At 42.1% G+C, this 12,992-nt stretch overlaps 1 protein-coding gene across 5 annotated transcripts in view; it reads left to right on the top strand.

Annotated features, from left to right (window-relative positions):
- The first annotated feature begins 7,886 nt into the window (after positions 1 to 7,886).
- The window catches only part of LOC308291703 (rap1 GTPase-activating protein 1-like), a 48,500-nt gene continuing 43,394 nt past the window's right edge, over positions 7,887 to 12,992 (top strand). For all 5 annotated transcript variants that reach the window (XM_080733815.1, XM_080733817.1, XM_080733814.1 and 2 more), the window contains exon 1: positions 7,887 to 8,193. In XM_080733815.1, the coding sequence (XP_080589941.1) occupies positions 8,131 to 8,193 (63 nt within the window). In that variant the 5' untranslated portion in view covers positions 7,887 to 8,130. The remainder of the gene's footprint in view (positions 8,194 to 12,992) is intronic.

Genomic DNA, 12,992 nt, shown 5'->3' with positions numbered 1-12,992 from the left:
GGGGGAGTTCAAACATGATTATTTTGGGGGGGTCGTAGCCTGAAAAGGTTGACAACCAACCACAGCACAGTCAGCACTAAACTACCTGGTGGTTTGAGCCTCTTTGAGTATTTGAGGGAAGGTGGTTCAGTTTGAACACACTGAAACAAAGTTAACTTCCCCCGGGTTCCAGAGTTTATTGCCATGGAGAATAAAGTCACGACGCCTACAGTATCTGTCATTGCTGACACAGAAAATTAAATGAAAATGATGAAAAAGGAAAGCTCATTTCCATAAAATTCATACAGACTGTCACAGTGTCACCATATATTTCTGGAAATGAAAACTCTTCAGTTCTACCTTTTGGCAGTTGTTTAATATCATCGAGAGCCAGGATATTCTTCTAAGGGTATTTTTGGGACTTATACTTGATTTATGCTTATATATATTCTGTGCCAGTGCCGCAGTGTAACACGCTGCAGTGAGCTTTTTTTTTTAATATATATTTTCGGTGGAAGATACCGGTGCCAAAATAAGTAAATCAGACTTTAGGAAATTAATGGAGATGAGCTCATAATATGAGCTCATCTCTCTTCATTTCCTAAATGAAAACTACAAAACTACAGTATGATAACTAAATATTATTTAGTTATCATTGTAGATCTGCTATTTTCAAACATTTTGTACTTTTACTTTTGGTACTTTAAGTACATTTTGATGCCAATACTTTTGTACTTTCACTCAAGTACATTTTGAATTATGGACTTTTACTTCTAAGGGTGCACTCACACCAAAATACCTAGAGTGGAATCCGCCAATGCATTTCAATGAGAATGAAGTGTTTTTTTGCAGAAATCCTCCACTGGCAAAAAAAAACGCTCCAAGATATTGAAATGCATTGGCGGATTTCACTCTAGGTATTTTGGTGTGTGGGCACCCTAACAGAGTATTTCTATATTGCAGTATTGATACTTTTACTTAAGTAAAATATTTGAGTACTTTTTCCACCACTGCCCGGTTGGTTGGTGGTGTAGATCTTTGGATGGCATCCAAACACATTGCCCAGTCAAAAAGGAAAATGTTCATGGCTAACACATCCCAGAGACTGACATGATTGTTATTCTGGTAAGAGACCCAGCATCATTAATTCAGCGATCCTCACTCCAAATCCCAGTAGCTGAAGCTACTGTATGTTCAAGCTGCTGCTTAGGTTTTATAAATTGATATGCAGCCAGTAGCATGTATGCAGTAGATTAGTCATCGGGACTAAGCAAACATTTATATTACTACCGCAAGAGCCTGTCCACAACACCCAAGTTAAGCCCAACCAATATTTGAACTTTAACTGGTATTCGTGAATGACTATACTTTGATTGGGAGATGGAAGAGCAAATGGATGAGGTGAACCGGCGCAGATGGATTGAGTCGGTGAACAGAAAGAGCATTGAAGGATTAGAGGATGTATCATTTTAATCACTCATTAAACCAGGTCAATCTGCAGTTAACCCCAACAGGATTGGTTCCGTGATCACTAAGTCAGAATACATATCAATATGTGTAAATGCAGTAGATCCCAAACCCACGTTTAGAACCAACAACCGACAGGAGTAAATCGAATAGTCTGATAATTAAACACTTAGTCTTGCGTAGCCAGACAACTATTCCACAATCTCCGAATGCTATATAGAGTCTGGAATGGCAGCTCCCAAACGGCGAGTATAGGAAGTAGCCACTGCTGCACTGAACTGTAGTCCCATTGGAAACATAACAGAAACACAATAGCTCAGACAAAGTCATTCGAGCGGCCTATTATTGTTATGAGTGTATAGTTTAAGAAAACGTTTGAAAATCATGGAGGTGACACCAATAACACCAGAGAAAGACGAAATAAAGCCCCCAGAAATGTTGAAAGGAGACATAACGCTTCCAGTAGGACATGTTATTGTTACTGCACCAAGGGAGCGGTTGCGTCACATCCGCTTTATCTCGCACTCATCGTTTCTTCTTCCGTTTGCCAGACTGTATGCCGGGAGCATTTGCCGAAACAGTCTGGCCACGCGAGACTATTAAACACTTAACCCTGTGTTATACTTCGTTGTGCAATGGTGTCATACAAAAATAGCTGTCTTAGAGCTTGTAGATCTGCTATTTTCACTGTTTACAAATAAATCGTTCATTGTAATTAAAAGTTTGAAATAATGGTGAAATATTGACTTGAAGTCATATCCCAACCCTAGCAGCAGCAGCAGTACTCAGGGGCGTCAATTGGGTATGGCAGGGGTATGCAGCTGCCATACCCTGGGTCCAGGGGGGAGAATAAAAGTTACTTTTAAATATAAATCCATGAATGTCTCTTTGTCTATCTGTGCTGGTTATGTTGTTAAATTACATTCAAATAACTACAAATGCAAAATTTAAGAAAATGGTGACTTTAACAAGGTATTATAATTATATTCTCCACACTTGTATTCTCCCCATCTTGACAAAATGGTATATATTCCCAGGTTCTGCAGGTCAGCTGCACAGGTGCAATGCATTATTGTTAATTTATACTATTTTATGCCAAGTTGAGCTGCACTTGAACAAACCGTAGAAACGGGGGAAAAAATAGAACGTACTTCTTAAAATAAATGTATCATGCCTGTTGCTAAGGTATGGCAACATGACTGGTGTCTAGACAACAGTCATGTTGCCATACCTTAGCTTTTTTCTGAACTGACGCCACTGGCAGTACTGTAGGTTCATAACACCAGTGATATGAACCTATAGTACATATTTTGTCAATGAAGATATACGGTACGTGCAGTCTATTGACAGGATATGGATATGAGGCTATTATGATTGTGTGCACTCTAGTCCAAACCAGCCTACACACCGATAATTTAATATGTACAGTTGACGGATAATAGGCTATAGGTACAGTCTATCAGCAGCGACAGCGTATAATGAACAATATACCATCTGTCAGCAGTAAAACATTTTATAGCACTTGACCTGAGCCGATCTTAAGTTTTCAGACTGTGTGGGCGTGTGTGGAGGAGAGATTAGTTATATTGCTCACAATGCTCAGTTATTGTGCTTCTTTAGCTGATGGCAAACCCTCCTGGTTTTAACCCATTTAGACCGGGTACTCTTATATCATTATTTTATGCTTAAACTGTTGAAAAATAGCAGATATACAAGCTCACAGCGCGGCACCGAGTGCCGCGCCGCGAGCTTGTAGATCTGCTATTTTAGAAAATCGTGAAAATTAGAATTTTTACCCGATTCTATAAGTGTCTTTTGAATCCTTCTAAGATTTTTTGAAAAAAAACTATGTTTCTATGTCAGCAATCTGGCTATAGCCATCGTCAAAGAAAAGGTCCTTTTCACTTAACTGGAGCTCAGTTAGTCTGTTCTTGAGAGACGACTATGTCAGTGGTTCTCAAACCTTTTCATGTGAAGGACCCCCAAAATGATATTTATTTGGCCACGGACGCGCATCTCAAAATATCTAGTTCCAGGGACCCCCCAGAAGCAAAATTTGAGTTACAAACGTTCGCTTTGAAAATACATATATTCAAAGATTTGCACACATTTTCACAACTTTTCCAAAAATAGCAGATCTACAAGCTCGCAGCGCGGCACTCGGTGCCGCGCTGTGAGCTTGTATATCTGCTATTTTTCACTGGTCAAAGCATTCAATAATTCTAGGCCTAAATGGGTTTTAATGAGGACATTCACTGCATCCCCCCCACCTTCGTTCTGTCCACTTTCACAGTTTGAGATGGCTTTCTTTCTAGAAGAACTACTGCTTCTCTCCACAAAATTTGTATCAGTCTCTCACCTCCTATTTTCTGCCTCTTTCTCCCTCTCTCTTTCTCGCTGTGCTATTATTTATACGAATAAATCTGTTTGGGGGACAATATCGCCGTTGTCGGGCAGAAACCTCGTATATCCAAGTTCCAAATGTGTACGTTCTTTCGCAAAGTAAAGCCCTGCTTCATCACACAAGGCCGTCGCACAAAAGTAGTGAAAACAGCCGATCTACAAGCACACAACGCCTCGCACCGCGAGGCGTTGTGTGCTTGTAGATCGGCTGTTTTCACTAGTTTAAATCATTTTTAAAATGATGAATGCGAAACGAACGGTTTTGGACGTACAAGGTTTCCACGCGACAACGACGACATCCTACTACTGTACCATTTACGGTATAAATTAAAGGATACACTGTTTCATCTAGCTGAGAGCAGCATGTCCTCATCCGTCCGTAGGCTACAGTATGATAACTTTATTGATGGTGTACAGTATAAGTGTCCCTTGTTCTGCATGAACCCTTTTCGGCAAGTTTCATGGTAATCCATTCATTAACGTTTGATGATATATCTCGTGTGATAGCAGTGAACATTTGGACCGAAGGATATGGTCTCTCAGTGGCGTCAGTTCAGCAAAAGCTAGGGTATGGCAAAGATGGGAGTCCTCATGGAAAAGAGGCATTACATTTCGTATAACACGGTTCTATTGTGAAAATAGCAGATCTACATGCTCACAACGCCTCGCGCTGCGAGGCGTTGTGAGCATGTAGATCGGCTATTTTGACAACGTCTGAAAAAAACAAGTTTTGTCAGTTTTTTACACAGGTTTCTACGGTTTCTTGGGCTGGATATGGCAGCCTGGAACGGTTGTTCAAGTGCAGCTAAACTTGGCATGTTAGTAAACGTGCCACAATTAACAATCATGCATTGCACCTGTGCAGCTGACCTGCGGAACCTGGGAATGTAACATTCTGTCAAGATGGGGAGAATACAAGTGTGGAGAATATAATTATAATACCTCGTTAAAGTGACCATGTTGTTAAATTTTGCATTTGTAGTTATTTTACTGTAATTTAACAACATAATAACCAGCACAGATAGACAAAGAGACATTCATGGATTTATATGTATTTATAACTTTTATTTTCCCCCCTGGACCCAGCTGCATACCCCTGCCATACCCAATTGACGCCCCTGTGGTCTCTAGTAACAAACAGTGTCATTGTTTTGATAGACTTATTGCCAGACTGCCGTGGTGTAAAGTAACTAAGTACATTTACTGCCTCTTTCTCTCTCTCTCTTTCTGTCCGTGTCTGCCTCTCTGTCTGTCTGCCTCTCTCCCTCTCCGTCAGTGTCTTTTATACAGTACAGTACATCTGTTCTGTTCTATCTGCCATTGTGTTACTTTATAAGTGCAGTGTGGCATGTCTGTGGAAGAGAAGCAGACGGACAGAGCGGGAGAGGGAGTGAGGAAGGCAGAGAGGCAGACGGAGGGAGAAAGAGAGAGACAGACACACCGACAGCTATACTGTACATGTCGAGAGAGAGAAAGAGAGAGTGTTGTATTGCTGTTCCCAGACTTTCCCCCAGGGGCGTCACAAGGGGGAGGGGGTGGGGGGGGGGGGGGGGGGTGGGGGAGTGGGACTGAGTTACTAGGGCCCAAGATGGAGGGGCCTTAGTAACTTTAGCTATTTTTGAAAAGTCGTGAAAATCTTTTTTAAGCAAACATTTGTAACTCAGATTTTGCTTCTGGGGGGGATCCCTGGAACAACATATTTTGAGATGGGGGTCCGTGGCCAAATACATGTCATCTTGGGGGTCCTTGACATGAAAAAGTTTGAGCACCACTGACATGGAAACGTAGGTTTCTTGCACACATTTTCACGATTTTTCAAAAATAGCAGATATACAAGCTCGCAGCGCGGCACTCGGTGCCATTTTTCACTAGTTAACTTTCATGGGGGGCCCGCAGTGAATCCTTGTACCCAGGGCCCAGAATTTGGTGTGACGCCCCTGCTTTCCCCAAAGCCGGTTAGAGAGACACAGAGAGAGTATTGTAGAGCCTCCGACGAGGGCAATTCAAGTGTGCGATAAGAGACGAATAACCTGCACACATCACTGCTCCAACACTTGTTTAGTGGACAATGTTTTTTCGAGCTCAGTGGCTCTTAATCAGGTCAGCGTTTTTTTTATTCATATCACTTTATTTATATGATTTTTCAAGTATAAAGACAACAACACCACATATGCCCTGCCCTCCCAGGTTCCCTCAAAAACATAACAACAAAACAAATAAAAAGGGGACAAGATAAAGGAAAGGACAACATTAAGTAAACAAAATTGGAGAAAAAAAAAAGTGATATGTACTGTATGAATAATGATTATGTACAAATAGTTTAAGTATGATTAAGGGGGTTTAACGTGCAAACCAGTCTGTCAACCGGAGAACAATACAATAGATCTGACAAATACTGTATAGGGTACCACATAGGGATGCGGTATCGGTACTCGTGGTATCGGTACTCGCCCCGATACCGGCCTATTTTGCGGTATCGGTACTCGTCCGATACTGCTCACAAAGCGCCCGAGTACCCTGTGTGTTCCGCCACTTCGCCTTTCTCTCTCTCTCTTAAAGTATCAAAAGTAAAAATACAAAATGTTTGAGCATAGCAGATCTAGAAGATCATGCACAGTACAGGAATTTCCATGGGCTAAACCTGAAAAAAAAGTGAAATGTGTGGCAGTTGTGCCATGTTCTCTCTCTTAAAGTATCAAAAGTAAAAATACAAAATGTTTGAGCATAGCAGATCTAGAAGATCATGCACACTACAGGAATTTCCATGGGCTAAACCTGAAAATGTGAAATGTGTGGCAGTTGTGCCATGTTCTGGGAAAGCAATGCAATTTAATGTGTTATATACAGCCAGAAAGTGAGGAACATCTGATAAAAAAAAAACGTAATTTAAAGACATTTTGTATTATTAATTGTACTCGTATCGGTACTCGGTATCGGCGAGTACTCAAAATGAAGTACTTGTACTTGTACTCGGTCAGCAAAAAAGTGGTATCGGGACATCCCTAGTACCACACATCCAGATATATCTGTATACACGTGATGAAACCTAGCCAGACCAAGAGTGTCTATATCCCTTTCACAAATCACTGTGAACAGGTTAGCGTTTATTTTAACCACATGAACCTTAGCGTCCCTATTCTGGGGGTGAACAATAGCCCATTCACATGGGCTCACAAGGAGCGAGCTTGCGTAGATCTACCTGTGGGTCGGGACCCCCAGGGGGGTCCCCACATGATTTTGCAGGGGTCCCCAGATGACAGCTGAAGTGATAATTTGAGGCGGCCTCGCAAAGGCGAGGCGTTATGAGCTTATAGATCGTCTATTTTCACGATATTTATCTGTGGAACAAAACACGAAACGCCTCAACTTATTCCAAGTGCTCGTCAGGGTGGGGGGTTCCCAGTTCAAATATGATTATTTTGGGGGGATCGTGGCAGGGGCGTCAATTGGGTATGGCAGGGGTATGCAGCTGCCATACCCTGGGTCCAGGGGGGGAAATAAAAGTTACCTTTAAATATAAATCCATGAATGTCTCTTTGTCTGTCTGTATTGTGTTGTTAAATTACAGTAAAATAACTACACAATTTAACAAAATGGTCTCTTTAACAAGGTATTGTCTCACGTTTAACATGCCAAGTTTAGCTGCACTTGAACAACCATTCCAGGCTGCCATATCCAGACCAAGAAACCGTAGAAACGGGGGGAAATAGAATGTACTTCTTAAGGTATGGCAACATGACTGGTAAGACACCAGTCATGTTGCCATACCTTAGCTTTTTCTGAACTGACGCCACTGGATCGTGGCCTGAAAAGGTTGAGAACCACTGCACTAAAGCAAGTCGTGTAGCAGCACCGGTCATGTTCTTCAATGTATATATTCTCTACAGCACAGCACCTGCCCATATTATGTTCTTCTCGTATGCAATGTAACCCGAGACGCGCGCATGCCCGCTTACCTCACAGATAATCACAGAACAAACAAGCAGCACACAGGGACCTCCGTGGTGTTTGATCTGACCCTCCTGTCAGTCATGGACACTGCAGCGACTGACAGGGGATGCAGTTGTGATGGTGGAGCGCGTCCGTCCGTCCGTCCGTCCAGAGCTGGACACAGACACAGCGTTCGCTGTGGCGGCCTCGTACAGGACACCCGGAGCTGCTCTGCTCACTCGATCTGAGTCTTTCTCCTGAGGGCACGTTTGTTTTAGTAATTCTTTAATTTATATGTATTTTTTTTTTTTTTTGGGGGGGAGAGTACGTTGACTACGTTCCAGCTAAAAAATGGCTCAAAGTCATCTCATCCAGTGCCGTTATCCAAGGGAGTATCGGAGAAAGATCAGGCATGTAAGTATAGCAGCAGAGTATTCAAAGGGTTGCATTTGTAGTTCTAAACAGCCATATTGAGGACCAACACAGGTTTTTCAATGTGTCTGATTGGCATAGAACTAAAACCTCTGGGAACTCAGAATGGCATAGAACTATAATGTTCAGGAGGACACCTGTGTTGGTCCTCAACATGGCTGGTGTAGGACTACAAATGCAACCCATGAATTAGTTGGAATCATGCTAAGCAGGCGCCATGAAAACTCAGGCTGGCTCTTCAAATTGAGGTTGGAGTGTATTGGATGCTGTGCTGTTATTTATGCGAATAAGTCTGATTGGGGGAATATCTGTAGTTCTACTTATTGTATATCGTCACTGTCGGGCAGAAACCTCGTATCTCCAAGTTTCAAATTTGTACGTTCTTTCGCAAAGCAAAGCCCTGCTTCATCACACGAGGCCGTCGCACAAAAGTAGTGAAAACAGCAGATCTACAAGCACACAACGCCTCGCGGTGCGAGGCGTTGTGTGCTTGTAGATCGGCTGTTTTCACTAGTTTAAATCATTTTTTAAATGATAAATGCAAAATTAACGGTTTTGGACGTACAAGGTTTCCACGCGACAACGACAATATCCTACTACTGTACCATTTACAGTATAAATTAAAGGATACACTGTTTCATCTAGCTGAGAGCAGCATGGCCTCATCCGTCCGTAGGCTACAGTATGATAACTTTATTCATGGTGCATAAGTGTCCCTTGTTCTGCATGAAAAGGTTTTCATCCTCCATGGATCATGAAAATGCTCTCGGCAAGTTTCATGGCAATCCATTCATTAACGTTTGATATATCTCGTGTGATAGCAGTGAACGCTTGGACCGAAGGATATGGTCTCTAGTAACAAACGGTGTTATTGTTTTGATAGACTTATTGCCAGACTGCAGTGGTGTAAATTAACTAAGTACATTTACTTTGGTACTGTACAATTTTGTACTGTACAACCTAAAAAAAAACTACAATTTTGTACTTTACTTGAGTATTTCCAGTTTTAGCACCTTTACTTCTATTCCACTAAATCTCGGATCCAAATATTGTACTTTTACTCCACTACATTTATTTGTGAGCTTGTAGATCTGCTATTTTCAAACATTTTCTACTTTTACTTTTGGTACCTTAAGTACATTTTGACGCCAATGCTTTTGTACTTTTACTCGTGTACATTTCGAATTTTGGACTTTTTACTTGTATCGGGGTATTTCTACATTGTTGTATTGATACTTTTGATAAGTAAAACATTTCTCCAACACTGCCAGACTGACTGGCTGATCAACCGCCAGACATCTTAAGAGCTAAGGACCCGACAATGTGACATACCGTATACGGTCTTTAATTCTGTGGTCGCTTTGATACGGTTTGAGCGTTAACATTTTATGAATTCAAACTGTGTCTGGCCACGGATCTCATGACACAGTTTAGCGGTTAGAAACAGCTTCTGGGTTTCACGCCATGTGACTTTAAGCTTTGTTGCTTCTGGTTCCGTTTCTACTCTCTGTTGGCCCCGTGTTGTCGAGAGCGCAGCCAGCTCAGTGGCTGTGTTTGCCTTTAGGGTTTGAAACAGACTGTTGTTTGCACATGGCGGAGGACTTTACTCATAACCACACCGAAGGCTAAGACAATATTGCTCTGTACACAGAACTGTTGGACTGCGTCAGCCGTGCCTGAAAGTTCCTTTCAGTCTGAGCACGCCGCAGCCACTTCAGACTCGACGTTCCCATGCGGTAGTTCCTTCCATATCGTCGTTGTCGGGTGCAAACCTCGTATCTCCAAGTTTCAGACGTGTACGTTCTTTCGCAAAGTAAAGCCCTGCTTCATCACACAAGGCTGTCGCACCAGTGTTGATTTTGTCGACTAAAACTATGACGAAAAATGTTTGTCGACTGCGTTTTTTTCACTGACGAAAACTGAATAAAATGAAATAAAAACTAAGCTGTGATGACTAAAACTAAGACTATTGACAATTTCATCAACAAAATAAAAACTAGACTAAAATGTTGGGTAGGGACTAGTGGAGAAGAGAGTCATTTTATTTTTGGTTGTTGCATGCAGAAAATAGCAGATCTACAAGCTCACAACGCGTCGCGCTGTGTAAAATCAGTCATTATGATGCCATCAAGGCCTGCAAAAATACATTTTAGTTGACTAAATCAACTGTAGATTTAGTCGCCTAAAACCTTATGATATTTAGTCAACAAATATTTGACTAAAACTAAAACTTTTCAGGTGACTAAATTATGAATAAAACTACATTACATTTTATTCAAAAGACTATGACTAAAACTAAATCAAAATTTGCTGTCAAAAACAACACCGTGTCGCACAAAAGTAGTGAAAACAGCAGATCTACAAGCACACAACGCCTCGCACCACAAGGCGTTGCAGATCTACAAGCACACAACGCCTCGCACCGCGAGGCGTTGTGTGCTTGTAGATCAGCTGTTTTCACTAGTTTAAATCATTTCAAAAATGATAAATGCAAAACGAACGGTTTTGGACACTACAAGGTTTTCACCCGACAACGACGACATGGCCTTCTTTTTTTTCTCGCCCACTTCTCTGCTACTGATTACTAGCCAGCGAAATCGGCTGCTGAACGTCAACCTTTTCAGCATGCAAATTAGCAGCATAATCTTTCCGAGTGTGTAAACAAATCTCTGCGGCTGACTTGCCACAGAGCTACAGCGGATAGGAGCTAGCTGGCACGTTTTAGCCACGGCATGAGTCTGGTTGCTCTCGCACATGACATGAAACGGCACGGGGAGAGAGAGAGAGCCAGCGACGTGCTGGGCCCCTGATTCAGCCCGGGAAAAAGAGTTGTAGAGGCCAGGAGGCCCTCATTGCGTGCTATAGAGAGAGAGATCTCTCTCTATAGCACTGCTGCTACTCAAAGATTTGCCATTTCAGATCACGACAAGTGACAAAGCCAGTGGGCCAATGAGTTATATTTAGTCGTTGTCGGGTGGAAACCTTGCATGTCCAAAACCGTTTGTTTTGTATTTATCATTTTGAAAATGATTTAAACTAGTGAAAACAGCCGATCTACAAGCACACAACGCCTCGCACCGCGAGGCGTTGTGTGCTTGTAGATCTGCTGTTTTCACTACTTTTGTGCGACGGCCTTGTATGATGAAGCAGGGCTTTGCTTTGCGAAGAAATCTACAAATTTGAAACTTGGAAATACAAGGTTTCTGCCCGACAGTGACGAATTTACTTTGTTGGCCACCCAGCCCCCAAAATGGAACGAAGGCTGACATTTTATTTTTAAATTTTTCCTAATGGCTGGCCTGGACCGGCCGGGAATGAACCGGCCGTTTGGGAGTTGTCCCGCTTTTCCCAATGGCCAGCACGTCCCTGGAGAGAGCCAGTGGGGGAGGGGGGGATAGAGATATCATACAGACTCTGAGTCAGGTGAAACGTTGCTTTACATGAATCGCATTAATGTCGTTGCTCGTTACTGTGTGTTCGTGATAAGTTTGTGAAACCATTTGCCGTGTCCCTTCGCTTTCCCCTCCATCCCGATGAACTGGTGTTGATTTGTGTTGAACTCAACAGGGGATCTTGGCACCATATCTTTATGTGACAGCAACTTTTTTTTTTATCTCTACATATTGTCCGGCACCTAGTCACCTAGTCACCTATCACTTATCACCTATTCTACCACTTTTTGTGGTCACATGTTCAGATACTGGATTCTGATTGGCTTAAAACAGTGGTAAATCAGTCAACAACCTTGAGTTGGCTCATGGACCCCACCCACTGTTGTGTTGCAGTTGATTGTAACTAAATAACCTTGCAAGTTACAACTGTGTTTTCTTTCATTTATATGGTAGAAGTGGTAGAAAAGCAATTTACCACGTCACCTAGTCAGCTATCACCTAGTCACCTGTGTCACCTATCATCGAGTCATCTAGTCATCGCCTAGTCAGCACTTTCAACCTGGCGTCCCTTTTTTGAGCATGCCATAGGAAAGTTCTAAAGAATGTCCCCAAATTTTCATGTGTCATGTGTTGTGAAGTTAAAATATTGCTTTAGAAGCTTTCTTTTAGGAGACTGTAATAGTGGTTTGGTGATGATAATGATGTGAAGATAACGGAATTGAAACTGCTTCAGATTCCGACACACGACTTTAGTCAAACTGAATTTCCCAACAACAGTTGGGTTGTGATGGAGTAAAAAAAAAAAAAAAGAAGTAATTGATTCATGGTGTTCCACAAAGCCTGGGTAAAAAGTGAGATCACACCTCTGATTCCCTGAGACTGCAGAAGCAATCAACACAAACAGGGGTGTCAACACCAAATTCTGGGCCCTGGGTACAAGGATTCACTCACATTTTGTGCTTTAACTATTGAAAAATAGCAGCTATACAAGCTCACAGCGCGAGTGCCGCGCTGCGAGCTTGTAGATCTGCTATTCTTGAAAAATCTTGAAAATTTGTGCAGTCTTTGAACATTTCAAATCCTTCTAAGGTTTTTTGAAAAACCCATGAAATTCTAGTCACAAATGTTTGCTTAAAAAAATACATATATTCAAGATTTGCACACATTTTCACAACTTTTCAAAAATAGCAGATCTACAAGCTCGTAGGGCAGATCTACAAGCTCGTAGCTTGTAGATCTGCTGTTTTTCAATAGCTAAAGTATAAAATAATTAAGGCCCCTCCACCTTGGGCCCTAGTAACTCAGTCCCACTCCCCCCCCCCCCCCCCCTTGTGACGCCCCTGAACACAAACACACCAACTCAACAAGTGTTAATGGCCACCTCATCTC

Source organism: Nannobrachium achirus (genome assembly GCF_963921795.1).
Source record: "Nannobrachium achirus genome assembly, chromosome: 9".
Lineage (NCBI taxonomy): Eukaryota > Metazoa > Chordata > Actinopteri > Myctophiformes > Myctophidae > Nannobrachium > Nannobrachium achirus.
This window is presented reverse-complemented; position numbering and strand designations above follow the sequence as displayed.